This window comes from Salvelinus sp. IW2-2015, linkage group LG16, assembly GCF_002910315.2.
Source record: "Salvelinus sp. IW2-2015 linkage group LG16, ASM291031v2, whole genome shotgun sequence".
NCBI classification, from domain to species: domain Eukaryota; kingdom Metazoa; phylum Chordata; class Actinopteri; order Salmoniformes; family Salmonidae; genus Salvelinus; species Salvelinus sp. IW2-2015.
Window position 1 is genome coordinate 2,763,357 of NC_036856.1, and position 25,477 is coordinate 2,788,833.

Sequence of the window (25,477 nt, forward strand, 5' to 3'; positions counted from 1 at the left end):
CAGGACGAGAGAGACAGCGAGGAGAGAGAGAGAGAGCAAAAGGGAAAGACAGAGAGGATAGGATCAGCCCAAAAGCCAAAGACAGCTCAGAGTTTGGCTGCCACTGTTTGAGATAGCTAACCATACTGGCACCTAAAGTACTTCTGTTAGAATGCTATTTTCAACAGAATATTGGTGCCAACATGGACTGTGGAGTCCACACAGAGCACTGCATTAATGAAACCTAGCAGGTCCTACAGCTCTGGGAGTCTGGGACCTGCCTCGGGCATGACTCGGCCTGTCAGAACACAGCCAAAGGGGCAGGCCCAAGGCCGAAGCCAATCACCTGCAGGCCAGCTGAGAATGACAGAGATACTGTCCAATCACAAGCATACTTCCTGAATTTGAGGGCCTGCTGCTGTCCAATGATTAAGGTTCTGTTCAAGTGTTTCCATGTAGGGAGAGATGTCCCGAGGTGTCTTCAGTGAGTGAAACGTTCATAACATTGCAGACAGAAATGTAATAAATAGAGCTGACATAATTCATTAGCTTCACATTGAACGATAACCGTGTTATGTGGGGATATGTTGATTTTATCATATTTGTCCCGTTTCCTTGCACTATTAAATCCAGTGTAATGCGTTTTCATATCCTATCAGGTGCAGATGGTAGTCAGGGGTGGCAGGCTAGTCAGAGATAGAGATGAGGCCTATGTCCCAAATGGCACCATATTCCCTTTATAGTTCACACCTTTTTTGGAGTTGTTGAGCCCTATGGAGTCTGGTCAAAAGTAGTGCACTATGTAGGCAATCGGGTGCCATTCAGGACACAAACAAGGTGTAAATTGCTGCGGGATTTGGTGGGGGTGGCCCCATGACTCGGCAGCTACAGTCAGCTGTGAAAGTGATGAGTTCATTTTAGTGGAGGAGCTAGAGTTCGCTCTCTGGAGCAGTGCCAGTGCAGAGCGCTTCAAAAAGGACCCAGCCTTCCCGGCTCGTCAGCCCTTTTTGTTTTTCTGTGAACACAGTGCACGTTGACACGCACACAATGCTGAGACTGGTAGGTGTCCCTCAAAAGGAGGAACATTAGAAAGACCTGTGTGTGTGTGTGTGTGTGTGTGTGTGTGTGTGTGTGTGTGTGTGTGTGTGTGTGTGTGTGTGTGTGTGTGTGTGTGTGTGTGTGTGTGTGTGTGTGTGTGTGTGTGTGTGTGTGTGTGTGTGTGTGTGTGTGTGTGTGTGTGTGTGTCTGTCTAAATGGTACCTACACACCTATCGCAAGCTGCCATTCTCTCCAAATGACAGGAATGGACAATGAAACAGTAAAATGTATCAAACATACCATCACTTTTCAATAGGATGGATAGAAAGTCCAAAAGCTTTTGTTGTTACATCCTTGATTTCATACAAAGAGATGGTGAAGAACTGGCACTGGAAGCCGTTGTCTACTTTATCTGGACTCCTGTTTTCAAAAAGGAAAACAGACTAGAAATCTCCCTGGATACCTTCCGCAAAGCCTGCTATGACGATGCCACTGTCTCATATTTTCACGTGGTTCAAAACAAGCTACAATAGCGCCCCCTGTTGGCAATGGACCCACAAGGAAACCCAGAGGGAAGTCCCTAACCACAACCGTACAGAGCATTGTATAATTGAGGAGGAATTCAATAAAACACCTTCAAGTTCAACAACCAACTGTTGGTTCCAGATTTTGAAACCCGGGGCCAATGTTGGTGAATCATTGCCTAAACATATAGACCTAGAAGAGGAACCATTTCAATTCCGGAGGTGGGTTTTCTCTTCAGCATAGTGATTCAGTTTTCAGTGACTTTCCACTCTAGAGGAGAGCGTGACTAGATCATGCCACCGATTAAGCCTTTACCCCTCTCCTAAACCACCACCAACACCTCCTCCTGCTCCTCCTCCATGGGTGCTGTAGTATGGCTGTGGTATGTAGTATGGCTGCCCTCTGCTACTGTACACCCAAACATGATCAAAAGTATGTGGACACCGGCTCGTTGAACATCTCATTCCAAAATCATGGGCATTAATTTGGAGTTGGTACCCCCTTTGCTGCTATAACAGCCTCTTCTCTTCTGGGAAGGCTTTCCACTAAATGTTTACACTGGTGTTGGGCGATTAGGTCTGGCTCGCAGTCGGCGTTCCAATTCATCCAAAAGGTGTTCGATGGGGTTGAGGTCAGGGCTCTGTGTAGGCCAGTCAAGTTCTTCCACACCGATCTCGACAAACCATTTCTGTATGGACCTCGCCTTGTGCTGTACCATTAATATTTCCCTTCAACAGAACTAAGGGGCCTAGCCCAAAATGTGAAAAACAGCCCAAGACCATTATTCCTCCTCCACCAAACTTTACAGTTGGCACTATGCATTGGGGCATAGTTCTCCTGGCATCCACCAAACCCAGATTCGTCCGTCGGACTGCCAGATGGTGAAGAGTGATTCATCACTCCAGAGAACGCGTTTCCACTGCTCCAGAGTCCAATGGCGGCGAGCTTTACACCACTCCAGCCGACGCTTGGCATTGAGCATGATCTTAGGCTTGCTCGGCCATGAAGCTCCAGACGAACAGTTCTTGTGCTGACTTTGCTTCCAGAAGTAGTTTGAAACACAGAAGTAAGTGTTGCAACCCGGGGACAGATTATTTTTTACACGCTACGCGCTTCAGCACTCGGCGGTCCCGTTCCTGTGAGCTTGTGATACCACTTTGCGGCTGAGCCGTTGTTGCTCCTAGACATTTCCACTTCCACGCGAAGGATGTACTGCTTTCCGGAAAACAGGCCCAATCCTTGTCATTAGCATGAAGAAAAGGCAGAGATACCAAAGGAGAAGGTCGGGGTGCCTTGTTAGGATTCGTAAGCGAGTAAGTAAATCGCCTTTACCATGGGTTCTATTGGCCAAAGTGCCACTGGAAAACAAACTCGATGATCTACGGTCGAGACTATCCTACCAACAGGAAATTAAAAACTGTAATATCTTATGTTTCACTAAGTCGTGGCTGAACGACGACATGGATAATATACAGTTGGCTGGGTTTTCCGTGAATTGGCAGGACAGAACAGCTATGTCTGGTAAGATGAGGGGTGGTGGTGTCTGTCTATTTGTCAATAACAGCTGGTGCGCGATGTCTAATATTAGGGAGGTCTCGAGGTATTGCTCGCCTGAGGTAGAGTACGTCATGATAAGCTGTAGACCACACTATTTACCAAGTGAGTTCCAAACTATATTATTCGTAGCTGTCTATTTACCACCACAAACCGATGCTGGCACTAAGACCACACACAACGATCTATAAGGTCATAAGCAAACAAGAAAATGCTCATACAGAAGTGGCGCTCCTAGTGGCCAGAGACTTTAATGCAGGCAAACTTAAATCAGTTTTACCTCATTTATACCAGCATGTCACATGTGCAACCAGAGGAGAAATAAAACATAGACCACCTTTAATCCACACACAGAGATGCATACAAAGCTCTCCCTCGCCCTCCATTTGGCAAATCTGACTATAATTCTATCCTCTTGATTCCTGCTTACAAGCAAAAACTAAAGCAGCAAACACCAGTGACTCGCTCAATACGGAAGTGGTCAGTTGATGCGGATGCTATGCTACAGGACTGTTTTGCTAGCACTTACTGGAATATGTTACGTGATTCATCCAATGGCATTGAGGAGTATACCACCTCAGTCACCGGCTTCATCAATACGTGCATTGACGACGTCGTCCCCACAGTGACCATACGTACACATCCCAACCAGAAGCCATGGATTACAAGCAACATCCGCACCACGCTAAAAGCTAGAGCTGCCGTTTTCAAGGAGCGGGACACTAATCCGCTTATAAGAAATCCTGCTATGCCCTCAAACAAACCATAAAAACAGGCAAAGCCTCAATATAAGACTAAGATTGAATCCTACTACACCGGATCTGATGCTCTTTGGATGTGGCAGGGCTTTACAGACTACAAAGGGAAACCCAGCCGCAAGCTTCCCAGTGACGCGAGCCTACAAGATGAGCTAAATGCATTCTATGCCTGCTTCGAGGCAAGCAACACTGAAGCATGCATGAGAGCACCAGCTGTTTCAGACGACTGTGTGATCGCGCTCTCCGTGGCCGATGTGAGCAAGACCTTTAAAGAGGTCAACATTCACAAGGCCACGGGCCAGACGGATTACCAGGGCGTGTACTCAGAGCATGTGCGGACCAACTGGCAACTGTCTTCACTGACATTTTCAACCTCTCCCTGACAGAGTCTGTAATACCCACGTTTCAAGCAGACCACCATAGTCCCTGTGCCCAAGACCACTAAGGTAACCTGCCTAAATGACTACCGACTCTTAGCACTCAACACTGTAGCCAAGAAGTGCTTTGAAAGGCTGGTCATGGCTCACATCAACACCATCATCCTGGAAACTCTAGACCCACTCCAATTCGCATACCGCCCCAACAGATCCACAGATGATGCAATCTCAATTGCACTCCACACTGCCCTTTCCCACCTGGATAAAAGGAAGACCTATGTGAGAATGCTGTTCACTGACTACAGCTCAGCGTTCAACACCATAGTGCCCACAAAGCTCATCACTAAGTTAAGGACCCTGGGACTAAACACCTCCCTCTGCAGCTGGATCTTGGACTTCCTGACGGGCCACCCCCAGGTGGTAAGGGTTGGCAACAGCACATCTACCACGCTGATCCTCAACAACGGGGCCCCTCTAAGCACGCACTCCCCCAGGAGTGCGTGCTTAGTACCCCCCTGTACTCCCTGTTCACCCACAACTGCGTGGCTAAGCACGACTCCAACACCATCATTAGGTTTGTTTACGATACAACAGTGGTAGGCCTGATCACCGACAACAATGAGACAGCCTATATGGAGGAGGTCAGAGACCTCAACAACCTTTCCCTCAATGTGAGCAAGACAAAGGAGTTGATCGTGGACTACAGGAAAAGGATGGCCGAACAGGCCCCCATTAACATTGACGGGGCTGTAGTGGAGTGGGTCGAGAGTTTCCTGTTCCTTGGTGTCCACATCACCAACAAACTATCATGGTCCAAACACACAAAGACAGTCGTGAAAAGGGCAGGGGACTGAAAAGATTTGGCATGGATCCCCAGATCCTCAAAAAGTTCTACAGCTGCACCATTGAGAGCATCCTGACTGGTTGCATCACCACCTGGTATGGCTACTGCTCGGCATCCGACCGTAAGGCGCTACAGAGGGTAGTGCATACAGCCCAGTACATCACTGGGGCCAAGCTTCCTGTCGTCCAGGACCTATATACTAGGCGGTGTCAGAGGAAGGCCCAAAAAATTGTCAAAGACTACAGTCACACAAGTCATAGAGAGAACAGTCTGCTACCGCACGGCAAGTGGTACTAGAGCGCCAAGTCTAGGTCCAAAAGGCTCCTTAACAGCTTCTACCCCCAAACTATAAGACTGCTAAACAATTAATCAAATGGCCACCCGGACTATTTACATTGAACACCCCCCACCTTTGTTTTTACACTGCTGCCACTCGCTGTTTATTATCTATGCATAGTCACTTTACCCCTACCTACATGTACAAATTACCTTGACTAACCTGTACGCCTGCACATTGACTCGGTACCGGTACCCCCCTGTATATAGCCTCATTATTGTTATGTAATTTTATTGTAACTTAAAAAAAAAGAAAAAAAGACTAGTTTATTTAGTAAATATTTTCTTAACTCTATTTCTTGAACTGCATTGTTGGAAAGGTGGCATCCTATGACGGTGCAATGTTGAAAAGTCACTGAGCTCTTCAGTAAGGCCATTCTACTGCCAATCTTTGTCTATGAAATTGCATAGCTGTGTGCTCGATTTTAGACACTTGTCAGCAACGGGTGTGGCAGAAATGGCCAAATCCTCTAATTTGAAGGTGTGTCCATATACTTTTGTATATATAGTGTATCTGGATACAGGCCTCGCTCGGCTCTGCTGTGAGGAAATGGTTGTTTCTCCTATGTAGTGTACTACTTTAGACCAGAGCCTTATGGGCCCTGGTCAAAAGTAGTGCACTATATAGGGAATAGGGTGTCATTTGGGACATATCCTGGGAGTGCCAGCACCAGGGCTCTAACACAGTGGCATAGATAGCAGCGACTGGGCTGTGCTGAAATGTAAGTCATGCTCCAGGCCAGAATCTGAGTGCATGGGGTTCAGTCTCTAAGTAGGCTACAAAAAAATAACCTTTTGTAAATGCACTGGCTCGGACAAAAACAACAAGGGATGAAAATACCCACACACTGACTAAAGCACAGGTAATGTTAGAGAAATGTATAACTTTTCACCGTGGATTGGTTGTATAGATTTTGGCAGTAGATCTGTGGACAGGAAATCGGTAAACATGATCTTGCTCAAACCAGCACAGAATTATTCAAAACGACTTTGTTTATAAGTTATTTGACGAGTTTTCAGAAAAGCAGAGACCACCTAAAATAGGTCAGGAGCAATGGGCATTAGTTCACCATTAAAGAGATCTGTCTTTATGTACTGGATGACTATGAGAACACAGAGATAGTCAGTCAGTCCATCTAGGTCCCGCTTAGCTCCCAGTCTTTGTCAAGATCTCACCCTCAGCTCCCTCCATGTTTCGCACGGGAATGACGTTGTACATAGCCACAGCGCCCACTCCAAAGACGCAGGCCGAGTCCAGCTACCGCCCTCCACTTTCCCAGGCCACTCCCCTTCCTGCATCCAGAGCATGGACTAGTCACAGATCTGACATGACTGGATAGGAGAAATCAGGGGTTCCAATGCATAGCCTACGGCAATCTATTCGTTTAGATCAGTGATTAGGCTACCCCAAAGTAAACAGGGCCTAATCTAACACCAGTTTTGCTTCCTCAGTTTAGCTTGGTTTTGGTTGGCTTGACCAGTTTTGCTTGGTTTGTATGGGCATGTGCCGCATCATAAACTTTCCACAGGAAACGCTGGTTTCGATGTTCAGTCTATATTTAAGAAGAGTGGAAGTCAGAGGATGCCACTTGATTAGAATGAGGAACATAACATGAAAAACATACTGTTGCCATTCTGTTTACCAAAAATTTATAAAGGGGTGTTTTCAAGGCCAGGGATGTGAAACGCTCCGAAATGTTGCAAATAGAAAGAGAATTAGAGCTGACATGATTCCCTATTCTATCTGACAGACAATCGTTTCTGTTCTAAATTATACATTTCATTTGACACGTTCTGTAATGTTACATCCCGTTTTGGACAGACCAGATTTCGCAGGGGAACCTCTCTGTTAATCCCTGCTAACAATAACGAGCAGTTATGAAGTTCCTGGGACATCACGAAATGGCCGCCTAAAGTCGTCAGGACGTTGTGTCATGGTCCTCTGGAGGTTTTGTCTAGTTCTCGGTTTGGCCCGAGGACAGTTTAGGATGTTCTTGGGACATTGTGTATGGTTCCCTGGAGGTTTTTGTCTAGTTCCTGGTTTGTCCCGGGGACGTCACCTGATGGTCTCAAATAAACGTCCCCCTCCCCCCCAAATAAGAAACGTTGTACCTAGGGCATGTGGTCCATCAAGGCCCTGATTGGTGAACCACTGATCCATTCACAGCTCTTGACTTTTGGCAAGGCTAGGGACACCCACACAAATAGTGCTTTTAACAGTGTTTTCAACTGACATATTTTACACAATTTGGCCAGCATTACAGTGTGTCTATTTATTCATACCAAAATTATTATTTAGCATGTCCTCACAATCTCTTGGTTCACGGCATTCCAATTGTCCTGCCACGCCACCATGTCGGTACCACTAGCTAGGTTTCCATCTAATTGGCGAAAGATTTTCATGTTAATATTCTAAAATCTGCATAAAGAAAATACAAACATTTTCCCACCAGTGGTGTGTTTCCACCAAACTGACTTGTTGCAGATAATCAGCAGTGATGACGTAGTGCACAAAAATGTAGTTTTTCATGTACCGAATAAAAATATAATGTTGCATTAAATAGAAAATGTGCCTACTCTGGTATTGGTGCTCTAGCCAACAGCTCGCAGATACTGTTGGGTAGGCTGTGTGGGTAGTCTACATGATGAGATTATGGATAAGAGCAAGACTGTTATTTTTGTCAAAACGGCAGTCAAGCATCTTTCATCATGTCACCAGAATAAGACCCTTTTATTTATTGGAAAGGAGCATCGAGCTCATGCCATGCACTTTCAGCACCCTGTGAAGTTCATCATAACTTATTGTGGAGAGGCCATTGTGGAGAGGTTGGAGTCTGTTTGATTGAGTGTGTGGACAGGTGTCTTTTATACAGGTAACGAGTTCAAACAGGTACAGTTAATACAGGTAATGAGTGGAGAACAGGAGGGTTTCTTAAAGAAAAACGAACAGGTCTGTGAGAGCCGGAATTCTTACTGGTTGGTAGGTGATCAAATACTTATGTCATGCAATAAAATGCAAATTAATTACTTAAAAATCATACAATGGGATTTTCTGGATTTTTGGACAGTTGAAGTATACCTATGATAAAAATTACAGACCTCTACATGCTTTGTAAGTAGGAAAACCTGCAAAATCGGCAGTGTATCAAATACTTGTTCTCCCCACTGTATATATACACACAGTATGACTTTACTCTAATAAAAACTGTGGATGGAAACGTGGTTACTAACTGATTTCACCTGTAGAACTACTCTTACACTTTGCACTTCAAAGTAAAACCCAGCTCTGTTAAAATAACACTGAAGAAAAACTATGACATTCATCATAGTGATTCAGGAGTAACATTAAAACAGAATAATATGCTCCACAAACATTAGATATTTATACTAAAAACCCCAAACTCAAATTGTTGAGATAATTAAATGAGCGAATAGTCAGATTAATTGATAATTAAAATAGCAGTGCAGTAGTCACTCTTTTTGTTAAGTGCAGAGAAGTATTATAGGGGATGAATGTGTAAGGAACTTTGAAAATTCTACTGACTTCATGGTGCAGCACAAAGATCAGCATACACCAAATCCAGAAGTTGTGAGTTCAAATCTCATGTGCGGTCACATTGAAAAGTCAGTAAGTACTACAGTGGTTGCTCCACTAAAAGTTTTGCAATTATGCTGCGGGATTTAGAGGTAATTTGTGGTTTAGTGCGGAACCCTGCGTCACCACTTCATTGCTCCAGACAAGCGCAAGGGGGGGGTTAGAGCACTGATTATGTTTTTGGGTCCTACTGTGTCTCTAACTGACAATGAATGGGTGACATAAACCTAAATAGAAACTGATAATTGTGCACGACTTCAGGATTACTTACTAAAACTGTTGTTACACTAAAGTTTTTATTATTTAATTTTGGTAGGATTATTTTGCTCTTACTGTAGTACTGTAGCCCACTCCCGACCGGTCACGTTGTACAGCGCCTGAGTGGCGCAATGTTCTAAGACACTGCATACAGTGGTTCCTCCTTTAATAAAAGTTGAGTCATACTACGGCACACCTTTCGTGCTGCCGCAGCATTCTGTGGCACGTCGTTTAATTGTCAGCCATTGTTTCTGTTAGTGCTAGTTTGACCCCAGAGGGCATCTTTGAGAAGCATTTGATAGTCTTCCATATTGGCATTACCAGAGACGGGGAGGGCACGCGGGAGACCGGGGTTCAATCCCCCGACGGGGAGGAAGGAGTAAGCTGTCCTTGTAAATAAGAATTTATTCTTAACTGATTCCATATGTGTTATTTCATAGTTGTGATGTCTTCACTATTATTCTACAATGTAGCAAATAGTAAAAATAAAGAAAAATCCTGGAATGAGTAGGTGTGTCCAAACTTTTGACTGGTACTCTCTTAATTAATTTGATTAATAGTATGGTGTTTCTATTCCATAAAAAAACAAAAAACCCTCTGGGTTTCTGTTAGGATGGAACGGAAAATATGGCAATGTACAACGTGACGCTCTTAAATTCAGAGCATTGTCAGTTTGTGAATTCAGACCGTTTCGCTCTCGGAGCGCACACTGGACGCTCGGGCCGAGGAGTAGGGTTGATTTGAGCGTTCTGGCCTTACAACGGCAGTCAAGCACCCAAGCTAACGTTGGCTAGCTTGCTAGCTACTTCCAGACACAAATGAGACCACTCTGACCATTTTACTCACCCTAGTAGAGCTGGTTAGGCAGTTTTTGTGTTATCCAGAGCGTTGGTGACTAACTGTGCTGCTGGAAACAATTTAATTATGTTCGTAAGGACAGCGTAGCTAACATTGTCAGCCAACATAACGTGTAAGGTAAGTTATTTGAAAAGTCATTACTTTATTACATTGAGTAGCAAGCTACCGCGAGGACGCGCCCTATCGACTCTGCGGCTTGAGCATGCTTTTGGTGCACAGTCGAAAGCGCGCTGGACTTCGGGCAAGAAGGTTGAGGGTTCAAAACCTGCTCCCTGCTTGTTTCATTTGAAGTCGTGCACAATTATCAGTTTATTATTTGTTTTATACTGCCCATTCATTGTCAGTTTGAGACCCAAAAGCATAATCAGTGCTCTAACTCCCCCTTGGTCGTTAGGGCAAATCTGGTCTGCGATAGGACAGGGATTTTTCACACCTAGCTCGGCTATTAGACTATTATTTAGTAAAGGTTGAATAGTCTATTGTTCAGCTATTAGCCCCCCTCCCCAACTTGCAACAAATGGATGTCTTTTTGTCGAGAGCAAAACATTTTTATTTTGAATCATAAATAATTGTTCTGAAAGCAAAAACGAGGCTTCAAAGTAAAACATTTTTTTGCAATCAAATATTTTGTAATGGAGCGCAAAACTGCATTTTATTCCCCCAAAATATTTAGAGAACAGAAAATGTATTTGAAAACATGTATTTTTTTCAAGATACAACAGGTAAGTATATTATTTTGTAATATTGCATATTTCCCATCACCTAATGAACAACCACAATACCAGTCTGGTGTTAAGCTTTCTGTGCTGTATTGATGTATCCTGAAAATGACATCTGAAAATGACATCGGTCATATCTCATTTATTGTTTCCATATCTACAAAAAATAAGCTATTTTCTTTACTTTCAGAGAGCGAGCTGATCAAGGGGTCGAAAATGTACATATTGCCAGATGTTCACTTTCCGAGGAACAGGCCGTGGAAGCTTTATTGCTGGCAAAAGTGTCCATAACCATAGATAATTCAACTGTTCTGTGTTCTTTTTCTCTATTCCTCTCTGCCTGTCTTGTTGTACATGGAACCTGTCTCACATGCAGTTTGGAGGAAGAAGGATACCTTGACCTTCCGAATTCTATCCACCTCTTCTGTGTGGGTTATGTGTTCCTACCTCGTCTGCGGGCAGATCTGCAGCATTTCACAGAGTTGGAATAATCACCCTTTAAGTACAGAGGCGAACCTGACACCTCACCAGCTGTGGCATATCGGAATGCTCCAAACACCTGTACACATTTTTGTTTTTGCCTTAGCACTTAGCACAGGATGGGCCGCAGAGCCGCGCACAGAAGACTGACCTAGCCCATGGGGAAGGGAGGAGGAAGTGGGATGGGGGTGAACGTTCCTAGGCCCCATGCTCTTCTCAATTTACATTAACAACATAGCTCAGGCAGTAGGAAGCTCTCTCATCCATTTATACGCAGATGATACAGTCTTATACTCAGCTGGCCCCTCCCCGGATTTTGTGTTAAATGCTCTACAACAAAGCTTTCTTAGTGTCCAACAAGCTTTCTCTACCCTTAACCTTGTTCTGAACACCTCCAAAACAAAGGTCATGTGGTTTGGTAAGAAGAATGCCCCTCTTCCCACAGGTGTTATTACTACCAGTGAGGGTTTAGAGCTTGAGGTAGTCACCTCATACTTGGGAGTATGGCTAGGTGGTACACTGTCCTTCTCTCAGCACAAATCAAAGCTGCAGGCTAAAGTTCAATCTAGACTTGGTTTGCTCTATCATAATCGCTCCTCTTTCACCCCAGCTGCCAAACGAACCCTGTTCAGATAACCATTCTACCCATGCTAAATTACGGAGACATAATTTATAGATCAGCAGGTAAGGGTGCTCTTGAGCGGCTAGATGTTCTTTACCATTCGGCCATCAGATTCACCACCAATGCTTATAGGACACATCACTGCACTCTATACTCCTCTGTAAACTGGTCATCTCTGTATACCCGTCGCAAGACCCACTGGTTGACGCTTTGAGATATCTACTGCAGCCCTCATTCTCCACATACAACACCCGTTCTGCCAGTCACATTCTGTTAAAGGTCCCCAAAGCACACACATCCCTGGGTCGCTCCTCTTTTCAGTTCGGTGCAGCTAGCGACTGGAACGAGCTGCAACAAACACTCAAACTGGACAGTTTTATCTCAATCTCTTCATTCAAAGACTTAATCATGGACACTCTTGCTGACAGTTGTGGCTGCTTTGTATGAGGTATTGTTGTCTCTACCTTATTGACCTTTGTGCTGTTGACCCAATAATGTTTGTACCATGTTTTTGTGCTGCTACCATGTTGTGTTGCTACCATGTTGTTGCCATGTTCTGTTGCTACCATGCTGTGTTGCTGCCTTATGTTGTTGTCTTAGGTCTCGCTTTATGTAGTGTTGTGATGTGTGTTTTGTCCTATATTTATATTGTATGAATCTTTTAATTTTTTTAATCCCAGGCCACCGTCCCCACAGGAGGTCTTTTGCCTTTTGGTAGGCCGTCATTGTAAATAAGAATTTGTTCATAACTGACTTGCCTAGTTAAATAAAAGGTTAAATAAATAATAAATAAATAAAACTCCGCCACACTGGGTAGCGCAGAGCAACACTTTAAGGTGTCCGCCATCTGCACGGCACAGGTATCTTGTAATGTGCTGTTAAATGTGGTGTAGGTCTTATTTATTTAAAGAGCATATTGAAGTTAGAAGCCACAGCATTTGAAGCAATAGCCTACAACCGTTTCGCGCTGCTCTGAGACAAGCATGGGGACTGGTCTTGATAAATCAATGAGACAATTATAAATAAATTATTTTCACTGAATCTCTGTTTGGGTATTGGTTAGACTACAATTATACAATTATGGTACAGAAATGTTATGCTCTTAGTGTTACGTTTATTTAACTTGGCAAGTCAGTTAAGAACAAATTCTTATTTCCCCGTCGGGGAATTGAACCCCAGTCTCCCACACGACACAGGGATTCTTTAGCTAAATAGCCCAGTACTGTAGCCTACTCCCGACAATCATATTTTCTGTTCCATCCTAACAGAAACCCAGAAGGTTTTTAGTTTTTCTTGGAATAGAAACACCATAATATTAATCAAATAAATTAAGCAACATTTCTTAAAATCAGTCCCATATACTATGTTCTTATAAAAAAAGTTTTAAATTCTCTAGTACAGCCACTATTGAAGGCTATCAAACGCTTCTCAAAGATGCCCTCTGGAGGTCAAACTAGCATTAACTACCAGTGGTTGGCACTTAAATAACTTGCCATAGAATTCTGCGGCACCATGCAAGCTGTGCCGCATTACGCTGCAACTTTTAAAGGACGAACCACTGTAAGTGATCATGTCAAATAATAATATACTATTGCCATTGTTTAAAGAATTTTACACTATTTTAGCTGAACAGGGTACCACTTACATTAAAACCCCGATACCATTCCTTATAATGGTTTGGGGCACCTGGGACAATCAAGGGAGCTTCAGGGGACCATGACACAATGTCCCAAGAATGTCATAAAAACATCCTCGGGGACATCCCCGATACAAACCGAGAACTAGACAAAAAAAACAGGGGTCCATGACAAGGTCCCAAGAATGTCCTAAAAAGTCTTCATGGCCGTCCCTGGGAAAAACCGGGGACGTTTTCTGTTGCAAAACGTTTCACAAAGTATTAATTTGCGTGCCCTAATGAACACGACCAGGGTTTAGCTCCTGCTTGGACCTCCCCAATCGTCTCAGATCTGCGACGGAGACTAGACAAGGTTTAGCGAGGAGGGAAGGGGACAGATTTTTTGGAGTTAGACGCAGCCAGACAGAGTTCTGGGTAAGTGCACCCAACGACACAGATAAGCACTCTGCTGGCAGGGTAAGCAGGGACCTTGACAGTAGACCGGGATACAGTCAACACGGTTGACACGCTACAATCACAAACCAATTTGTTAACACAGCAGGACAGGGCTATGGTCCAAACACTGAAACACTGCACACCGATACGACCACAACCGCAGCAGGGAGACCTGCTGAAGCCAAACGGCATTGGACCGAAGATGTAGAGACCATATTGTTTGTACAAGATGGAATGATAAGTACAATATGGAACAATATGTCAAAGCAACATGATGAGGCCTAGGGTGTTGGTCACCACGCTTGCCTTCCTAAAAGCCACAGTGCATCCACACAGAGCCTGGCAGAGAGTTCAAACGGGTGGGTGAAGTGGCTGGGCTTCGCTCCAGTCAGAGGGGGGTGGAGAGGGGGAATGAGAAAGAGCGGTAGAGTAAGAGAGTGAAAAAGGTCCAGTCGCCAGGACCACAAATACAAATTCCATCTAGACACCGTCGCCCTAGAGCACACAAAACACTATACATACCTTGGCCTAAACATCAGCGCCACAGGTAACTTCCACAAAGCTGTGAACGATCTGAGAGGCAAGAAGGGCCTTCTATGCCATCAAAAGGAACATAAAATTCAACATACCAATTAGGATCTGGCTAAAAATACTTGAATCAGTCATAGAGCCCATTGCCCTTTATGGTTGGGAGGTCTGGGGTCCGCTCACCAATCAAGATTTCACAAAATGGGACAAACACCCAATTGAGACTCTGCATGCAGAATTCTGCAAAAATATCCTCCGTGTACAACGTAGAACACCAAATAATGCATGCAGAGCAGAATTAGGCCGATACCCACTAATTATCAAAATCCAGAAAATAGCCGTTAAATTCTACAACCACCTAAAAGGAAGCGATTCCCAAACCTTCCATAACAAAGCCATCACCTACAGAGAGATTAACCTGGATTAGAGTCCCCTAAGCAAGCTGGTCCTGGGGCTCTGTTCACAAACACAAACACACCCCACAGAGCCCCAGGATAGCAGCACAATTAGACCCAAGCAAATCATGAGAAAACAAAAAGATAATTACTTGACACATTGGAAAGAATTAACAAAAAAACAGAGCAAACTAGAATGCTATTTGGCCCTAAACATAGAGTACACAGTGGCAGAATACCTGACCACTGTGACTGACCCAAACTTAAGGAAAGCTTTGACTATGTACAGACTCAGTGAGCATAGCCTTGCTATTGAGAAAGACCGCCATAGGCAGACATGGCTCTCAAGAGAACACAGGCTATGTGCACACTGCCCACAAAATGAGGTGTAAACTGAGCTGCACTTCCTAACCTCCTGCCCAATGTATGACCATATTATAGACACATATTTCCCTCAGATTACACAGATCCACAAAGAATTCGAAAACAACCCAATTTTGATAAACTCCCATATCTATTGGGCGAAATACCAGTGTGCCATCACAGCAGCAAGATTTGTGACCTGTTGTCACAAGAAAAGGGCAACCAGTGAAGAACAAACACCATTGTAAATACTTATTTATGCTTATTTATTTTCTTTAACCATTTGTACATTGTTGTTACAATGTAATGTTTACTGTTAATTTTTATTGTTTATTTCACTTTTGTATATTATCTACCTCACTTGCTTTGGCAATGTTAACACATGTTTCCCATGCCAATAAAGCCCCTTGAATTGAATTGAGTGAGTAAGAGCGAGACAGAGAAAAGGGGGATTGATTGCTTGGAGAGAGATAAACAGAAAGAAAAAAAACAATGAATGCGCAAGAGCGACAAAGAATAAGAGAGGGAGAGGACTGAGCGGGTAAGAAAAACAGAGAGAGCTAGAGAGAGAGTAGGCATGCCCTCATCGCTCAGCCTTTATAATCAGATGCCTTACGCAAGTAAGCCTGGCAGGCTGAACACATACAGTGACAGACGTGACCCCTGCCTCTTTACTAGAACTCAGAGGGGAGGGGCTGAACTCATCAGTTGGCACCGCCGTCCCCCGTCCTAGCCCACCCCAAACTGAGTTGCCTGGGGGAAATACTGTCACAACAGCAGGTGGGGGCATTGCCACCATGGAGCCAGCAGACCTGCAATACCACGTCAGGCCATGCTCCAATGGTCTTGAATTATACCCTTTTCGCACTAACGTGCCGAAACGACCTGTACTGTGCTGGTTTAGATATGTTCTCTTCACATGGTCTTATCCAGCATGGTTCCAGAAACGATGGTGGATGTGTAACCAGGCCAGCACAGTTTGGCTTGGTTTAGCTTGACTTGGCTCAGTAGTGTGAAAAGGGTATTAGAAAGCAAGACTCCTTTCCTTCATGACGACTGAACTGTGAGGACTTGAAAGGTGCACGCACAATGGTGAAATCCTATACAGACCTTGATTCACTAATCAGTTGTGAAGGAAAGGATACAGGGAAAGGAAGCTATTTAAGAGTATTTGGACCTATAGATAACTGCCAAAATAAAGGAAACACTTGAGTAAATGAGGGATACAAAGTATATTGAAAGCAGGTGATTCCACACAGCTGTGGTTATTGAGTTAATTAACCAATTAACATCCCATCATGCTCAGGGTCAAGTATAAAAAATCCCAGTTGCCCATTATTTTGGCAACAATGTCTAGAAGAGATCTCAGTAAGTTTCAAAGGGGGGTCTCAAAGGAGTATAGGGGGTTTAAAGTGTTAAATTAAATTAATTAGTTAATTAAAGTTGACTATGCCTTTAAACAGCTTGGAAAATTCCAGAAAATTACGTCATGGCTTTAGAAGCTTCTGACAGGCTAATTAACATAATTTGAGTCAAATGGAGGTGTACCTGTGGATGTATTTCAAGGCCTACCTTCAAACTCAGTGCCTCTTTGCTTGACATCATGGGAAAATCAAAAGAAATCAGCCAAGACCTCAGAAAAAAATACTGTAGACCTCCACAAGTCTGGTTCATCCTTGGGAGCAATTTCCAAACGCCTGAAGGTACCACGTTCATCTGAACAAACAATAGTACGCAAGTATAAACACCATGGGACCACACAGCCGTCATACCGCTCAGGAAGGAGAGACGTTCTGTCTCCTAGAGATGAACGTACTTTGGTGCGAAAAGTGCAAATCAATCCCAGAACAGCAAAGGACCTTGTGAAGATGCTGGAGGAAACAGATACAAAAGTATCTATATCCACAGTAAAACAAATCCTATATCGACATAACCTGAAAGGCCGCTTAGCAAGGAAGAAGCCACTGCTCCAAAACCGCCATAAAAAAGCCAGACTACGGTATGCAACTGCACATGGGCACAAAGATCGTACTTTTTGGAGAAATGTCCTCTGGTCTGATGAAACAAAAATAGAACTGTTTGGCCATAATGACCATCGCCGAAGATCACCATCCCAACCGTGAAGCACGTTGGTGGCAGCATCATGTTGTGGGGGTGCTTTGCTGCAGGAGGGACTGGTGCACTTCACAAAATAGATGGCATCATGAGAAAGGGAAATTCTGTGGATATATTGAAGCAACATCTCAAGACATCAGTCAGGAATTTAAAGCTTGGTCGCAAATGGGTCTTCCAAATGGACAATGACCCAAAGCATACTTCCAAAGTTGTGGCAAAATGGCTTAAGGACAACAAAGTCAAGCTATTGGAGTGGCCATCACAAAGCCCTGACCTCAATCCTATAGAACATTTGTGGGCAGAACTGAAAAAGCATGTGCGAGCAAGGAGGCCTTACAAATCTGACTCAGTTACACCAGCTCTGTCAGGAGGAATGGGCCAAAATTCACTTGTGGAAGGCTACCCGAAATATTTGACCCAAGTTAAACAATTTAAACGCAATGCTACCAAATACTAATTGAGGGTATGTAAACTTCTGACCCACTGAGAATGTGATGAAAGAAATAAAAGCTGAAATAAATCATTCTCTCTACTATTATTCGGACATTTCACATTCTTCAAATAAAGTGGTGATCCTCACTGACCAAAGACAGGGAAGTTTTACTAGGATTAAATGTCAGGATTTGTGAAAAACTGAGTTTAAATGTATTTGGCTAAGGTGTATGTAAACTTCCGACTTCAACTGTAAGTTATAAATGCCTCCTGAGCTTAGTTCAACTGTCGTACCCCGCCAGAACCCAAGATTTTAGCTCATTTTACTCCAATGTATGTAAACAAAGTAAATGTAAACAAACACTATATAACCTCAAAACGTGGTTACCCTGCAAACAATAATGAGTCATTAGGACGTCCCTGGGACGTCACGGAATGGTGGCCTAAATTCATCAGAATGTTGTGTCATAGTCCCCTGGAAGTTTTGTCTAGTTCCCGGATGGTCCCGGGGACGTTCCTGAGGATGTTTTTAACACTTTCTTGGGACATTGTGTCATGGTCCCCTGGAGGTTTTTGTCTAGTTCCCGGTTTTAAATCTCAGCTCTGTTAAAAATACATGGAAGAATAACTATTATATTTATCATATTGATTCAGGAGCAACATTAAAACAGAATAATCTGCCCCACCAACAACTATACTGAAAACCCATACTCAAATTGCTGAAATAAGTAAATTAAATCAATGAAAGAATAGTCAGATTAACTGATAATTAAAATAGCAGGGCAGATAGAACTCTTTAGCTAAATGCAGAGATGTATTATAGGTAATGAATGTGTAAGGGACTTCTGAAATTGTAATTACTGACTGTTGGTGAAGCAGAAAGAACAGCATACCTCAAATCCAGAGGTTGTGAGTTCAAATCCCAGATGGGGTCATATTAAAGAGTCAATACTAATAATAATGGCGCCGGAGGGGATGGCTGCTGTTTTACCGGCTCCTAGCTAACTGTGCCATTTTGTATGTTTTTTTTTACATTGTTTGTAACTTATTTTGTACATAATGTTGCTGCTACTGTCTCTTATGACCCAAAAGAGATTCTGGATATCAGAACAGCGTTTACTCACCTTGAACAGGACAAAGATTTTTTCTGTAATGAGTCCGACGCGAAGGATATACTGCTTCTCTGAGACCAGGCCCAAAACCCCAACATTCGCGTGAAGAAAATACGGAAATAAAGGGGGCAGAGATCCGGGTGCCTTGTGAGAATTCGTCAGCGAGTGGGTAAACCGCCTCTACCATCCGTTCGATTTTAATGCAGGCAAACTTAAATTCGTTTTACCTCATTTCTACCAGCATGTCACGTGCAATCTGAGGAAAAAAACTCTAAATCACCTTTACTCTACACACAGGAGACGCATACAAAGCTCTCCCTCTCCCTCCATTTCATGGAAACACTTATCTCCCTCACTAGCTTTAAGCACCAGCTGTCAGAGCAGCTCATAGATTACTGCACCTGTACATAGCCCATCTATAATTTAGCCCAAACAACTACCTCTTTACCTACTGTATTTATTTATTTATTTATTTTGCTCCTTTGCACCCCATTATTTCTATCTCTACTTTACACTTTCTTCCACTGCAAACCAACCATTCCAGTGTTTATTTTTTATTTTTTACTTGCTATATTGTATTTACTTCGCCACCATGGTCTTTTTTATATTTTTATTTATTTATATATATATAGTAAAACTGGCTCAAAAAATAAAGGGAACACTTAAACAACACATGTAACTCCAAGTCAATCACACTTCTGTGAAATCAAACTGTCCATTAGGAGAACACTGATTGACAATAAATTTCACATGCTGTTGTGCAAATGGAATAGACAAAAGGTGGAAATTATAGGCAATTAGCAAGACCCCAAAAAAGGAGTGATTCTGCAGGTGGTGACCACAGACCACTTCTCAGTTCTATGTCCTGGCTGATGTTTTGGTCATTTGTGAATGCTGGCGGTGCTCTCACTCTAGTGGTAGCATGAGACGGAGTCTACAACCACACAAGTGGCTCAGGTAGTGCAGTTCATCAGGATGGCACATCAATGCGAGCTCTGGCAAAAAGGTTTGCTGTGTCTGTCAGCGTAGTGTCCAGGCATGGAGGCGCTACCAGGAGACAGGCCAGTACATCAGGAGACGTGGAGGAGGCCGTAGGAGGGCAACAACCCAGCAGCAGGACCGCTATCCGCCTTTGTGCAAGGAGGTGCACTGCAGCCCCTGCAAAATGACCTCCAGCAGGCCACAAATGTGCATGTGTCTGCTCAAACGGTCAGAAACAGACTCCATGAGGGTGGTATGAGGGCCCGACATCCAAGGTGGGGGTTGTGCTTACAGCAACACCGTGCAGGACGTTTGGCATTTGCCAGAGACACAGATTGGCAATCGCCACTGGCCTGGCTCTTCACAGATGAAAGCAGGTTCACACTGAGCACACTAGATGGAAGAACAGTGACAGACGTCGGTGGAGAGGCCGTGGGAAACGTTCTGCCGCCTGCAACATTCCAGCATGACCGGTTTGGCGATGGGTCAGTCATGGTGTGGGGTGGCATTTCTTTGTGGGGCCGCACAGCCTCCATGTGTCGCCAGAGGTAGCTGATGCCATTAGGTACGAGATGAGATCTCAGACCCCTTGTGAGACCATATGCTGACACATGCACATTTGTGGCCTGCTGGAGGTCATTTTGCAGGGCTCTGGAGTGCACCTCCTTGCACAAAGGCGGAGGTAGCGGTCCTGCTGCTGGGTTGTTGCCTCCTACGGCGTCCTACCATCTCCTGATGTACTGGCCTGTCTCCTGGTAGCGCCTCCATGCCTGGACACTACGCTGACAGACACAGCAAACCTTTTTGCCAGAGCTCGCATCTGGATGTGCCATCCTGGATGAACTGCACTACCTGAGCCACTTGTGTGGGTTGTAGACTCCGTCTCATGCTACCACTAGAGTGAGAGCACGCGAGCATTCAAAAGTGACCAAAACATCAGCCAGGAGAGCATAGGAACTAGAAGTGGTCTGTGGTCACACCTGCAGAAATCACTCCTTTTTTGGGGGTGTCTTGCTAATTGCCTATAATTTCACTTTTGTCTATTCATTGCACAACAGCTGTGAAATTTATTGTCAATCAGTGTTGCTTCCTGGTGAGCAGTTTGATTTCAAAGAAGTGTGATTGACTTGGAGTTACATTGTGTTGTTTAAGTGTTCCCTTTATTTTTTTGAGCAGTGTATTTTGTTTGCCTTCACCTCCTTATCTCACCTCACTTGCTCACATTGTTATAGACTTATTTTTTTCACTGTATTATTGACTGTATGTTTGTTTTACTCCATGTGTACTATGTGTTGTTGTATGTGTCGAATGCTTTGCTTTATCTTGGCCAGGTCGCAATTGTAAATGAGAAGTGTTCTCAATTTGCCTACCTGGTTAAATAAAGGTGAAATAAAAAATAAATAATTTTTGGGCAAATTTCACAATTATACCCTCCTGATTGCTGCTTACAAGCAAAAAAGCAGGAAAGTACCGTGATGAATACGGAAGTGGTCAGATGACACAGATGCTACGCTTCAGGACTGTTTTGCTAGACAGTAGGAAGACTGGAATATGTTCCAGATTCATCAAATGGCATTGAGTATACCACCTCAGTACCGACTCGCTCATCCAATAGTGCAATTGACGACGTCGTCCCCACAGTGACCGTACGTACATATCCCAACCAGAAGCCATGGATTACAGGCAACATCCGCACCGAGCTAAAGAGCTTCCGCTTTCCAGGAGTGGGACAGTAATCCGGACACTTATAAGAAATCCCGCTATGCCCTCAAACGGATCATCAAACAGGCAAAGCGTCAATACAGGACTAAGATTGAATCCTACTACACCGGCTCTGATGCTCGTAGGTTGTTGCAGGGCTTGAAAATTATTAGCGACCCAGTGATGAGAACCTACCAGACGAGCTAAATGCCTTTTATGCTCGCTTCGAGGCAAGCAACACTGAATCATGCATGAGAGCACCAGTTGTTCCGGACAACTATGTGATCACGCACTCTTTAGCCGATGTGAGCAACGAACTTGAAACATTGTACCAACTATTAACTTGGGTCCAGCCCGAAGCTTGTCATAGCGAACTTGCAACATTGTATAAAATATTCCCTCTCCAGTGAGCTCAGGACAGACACAGCTGAAGGCAAATAAGAAGATAATAAGCAGTGCTTGACTTGGAGCCGAGTAACACCACCTCAAATTTTCAACCGCTTTTCTACTGCTTGAGATCCTGTTCCTCTAGCTCAAATGTATTGTGGAGCTCCTGGACCTAAATATAAACCGTGCCAGTACCCAAAATGAGTACCGGAACCTGTTTTAGTCCACTGACGTTTCCACTGGATCAGAGAATGACATTTTTCCCTTTCATGCTGAGTGGTTATTGAAAGAAAGAGAGCTGGAAAGATTTTTCAAATACATTGAAGAACTATGGTAATTCTTAATGGATGTAAAAACAGACTGTTTGCTTGCTGTTTGAGGTGAAGAAACATTACTTTGAGAAGCTCCACAGGTCGTTAGTGGTGGTGAGTTAAGCCAATCAGAAATCCTATCAGATCCCCAAATGGACACATGTATATGCCTACATTTGCGCGCAGACCAGGTAGCATATAGGCCTACTTCTATGCGTGCAGGTCCTGACTCAACATCGTCAGGAGAGCTCCAAACAAAAGACAATGACTAAATTGAACTAGTAAATGGAATTAAATAAACCAAAACTTGTTTCTCACAAGTGTAGCATAGGTTGTGCACTCTGCAAACAATGTGTCTACTCCGACAATGAGAAAATTAAGACAGGACTATAATATTGAAATGACCGTAACCAAAGTAACAAACATTGTAGATTCGATATTATAGGAATGAACGGTAAAAGTACTACTGGTGATATGTAATGCGGTATTGATATACACTAACAATCAAACACAAACAATTCACACAATTAAGTTATGAAACCATGAATGTGTAGAATTTCCATTGTTCATCTGGGTGCATGGTCAATCCGACATCTGCATTGGCCATGCAGCACTTACGGTGGTGATATGGCCTCAGCAGAAGTCAGGTCATCCATAATTCTTGCATTTCGCAGAGCAGTGCAGAGCTATTGTCAAGGAAGTGAGTTTGTGTTTATACGGGATGTACCGCCCACACCTACCGTCAACCAATCATGTCAATGCGGAACTATACAGAGCCCTCCGCATTTGAAAAGAATTTGGGAGGCACATGGCGATGAGATACAGAGCTGGATTTGTTTTCTGCATGCCTCCGCAATTGCGTCACACCCTCCATATGGAGTCTCCGACCACATTTTCAAATCAAGCATAAATTGGATTTTAGTCTTGGCCTCCTCAATGGATGAGTTCCCTGAGATGGGCACAAATATATACAGTACCAGTCAAAAGTTTGGAAACACCTACTCATTCAAAAGGTTTTTCTTAATTTTTACTATTTTCAACATTGTAGAATAATAGTGAAGACATCAAAACTATGAAATAACACATATGGAATTACGTAGTAACCATGTAGTAATCATGTAGCTTTCCCAACAGTCTTGAAGGAGTTCCCACATATGCTGGAGCACTTGTTGGCTGCATTTCCTTCACTCTGCGGTCCAACTCATCCAAACCATCTCAATTGGGTTGAGGTCGGGTGATTGTGGCCAGGTCATCTGATGCAGCACTCCATCACTCTCCTTCTTGGTCAAATAGCCTTTACACAGCCTGGAGGTGTGTTTTGGGTTATTGTCCTGTTGAAAAACAAATGATAGTCCCACTAAGCGCAAACCAGATGGGATGGTGTATCGCTTCAGAATGCTGTGGTGCCTTGAATTCTAAATCCATCACAGACTGTGTCACCATCAAAGCACCCCCACACATCACACCACCTCCTCCATGCTTCACTGTGGGAACCACACACGCAAAGATAATGCGTTCATCTACTCTGCGTCTCACAAAGACACGGCGGTTGGAACCAAAATTCTCAAACTTGGACTCATCAGACCAAAAGACAGATTTCCACCGGTCTAATGTCCATTGCTCATGTTTCTTGGCCCATGCAAGTCCCTTCTTATTATTGGTGTCCTTTAGTAGTGGTTTCTTTGCAGCAATTCGACCATGAAGGCCTGATTCACACAGTCTTCTCTGAACAGTTTATGTTGAGATGTGTCTGTTACTTGAACTCTGTGAAGCATTTATTTGGGCTGCAATTTCTGAGGATGGTAACTCTAATGAACTTATCCTCTGCAGCACAGGTAACTCTGGGTCTTCCTTTCTTGTGGCGGTCCTCACGAGAGCCAGTTTCATCGTAGCGCTTGGTGGTTTTTACGACTGCACTTAGAGAAACTTGCAAAGTTCTTGAAATGTTCTGCATTGACTGACGTTCATGTCTTAAAGTAATGGACTATTTGCCTACCAAATAGGGCAATCTTCTGTATACCACTCCTACCTTGTCACAACACAACTGATTGGCTCAAATGCATTAAGGAAAGAAATTACACAAATTAACAAGGTTACACCTGTTAATTGAAATGCATTGCAGGTGACTACATCATAAAGCTGGTTGAGAGAATGCCAAGAGTGTGCAAAGCTGTCAAGGCAAAGGGTGGCTACTTTGAATAATCTAAAATACAAAATATATTTTGATTTGTTTAACACTTTTTTGGTTACTACATGATTCCATGTGTGTTATTTCATAGATTTGATGTCTTCACTATTATTCTACAATGTAGAAAATAGTCAAATAAAGAAAATCCCTTGAATGAGTAGGTGTGTCTAAACTTTTGACTGGTACTGTATATTAGTCGACTGGTCGATTGTTTGGTCGTTAAGCAGTTGGTCGACCGAGATTGTTTTAGTCGAGCAATAACAAATATATATAGATATTTGTTATTGCTCGACTAAAACATATATATTTGTTATTGTTCGACTAAAACAATCTCGGTCGACCAACAGCCTAACGACCAAACAATCGACCAGTCGACTAATTGAGGTCAGCCCTAAACTCAATATTAGGAAGGAGTTCCTAATGTTTTGTACACTCAGTGTATATGCATTAGTGATAATTTTTGATAATCAATTCACTCTGTTACACATTTTTAGTTTTACATTAGAATGCCAATCTCAAGAAAAAATGCCACCCAAAATTAGATTCCATGCTTATCATTCATATTCTGATGATGGTTATACTTTAACTTGTGTCAATGGCAGTGAAATGACTGGGTATGTCAACAGTCAACGTATGGACCATTGCTGTACCCACCTTGAGTCCATCGCTGGGCAACCGGTACCCAAACCGTGCAGGCAGGTCATCAAAGTTTCCTGTTTTGTTGTCAAATGTGTACTGAAAGAGAAATAAGAATACAAATCGTATCATGAACTACTTGGTGGTGTTAATAACTAGAAGCTCCAAGCACAGAGCAAAAATATATTTTCTGTAAGCCAGTGAGTCAGTCAGTCAGTCTGTCTGAATGTCTGTAGACCACGTCTGTCTGTTTGTGTATCTGTCTGTCTATCTGCCTTCCTGCATGCCTTCCCACCCACGCGCCTGTCCGTCTC

At 43.5% G+C, this 25,477-nt stretch overlaps 1 protein-coding gene across 3 annotated transcripts in view; it reads right to left on the bottom strand.

The window, feature by feature from the left end:
* The window catches only part of LOC111975614 (E3 ubiquitin-protein ligase RNF13), a 102,176-nt gene that overhangs the window by 54,622 nt on the left and 22,077 nt on the right, over positions 1-25,477 (bottom strand). For 2 of the 3 annotated variants that reach the window (XM_024004036.2, XM_024004037.3), the window contains exon 3: positions 25,182-25,262. In XM_024004036.2, coding sequence (XP_023859804.1) covers positions 25,182-25,262 — 81 coding nt within the window. Of the gene's footprint in view, positions 1-1,317; positions 1,409-25,181; positions 25,263-25,477 lie in introns of those variants that run through there. The other variant, XM_024004038.3, reaches the window with a different exon arrangement.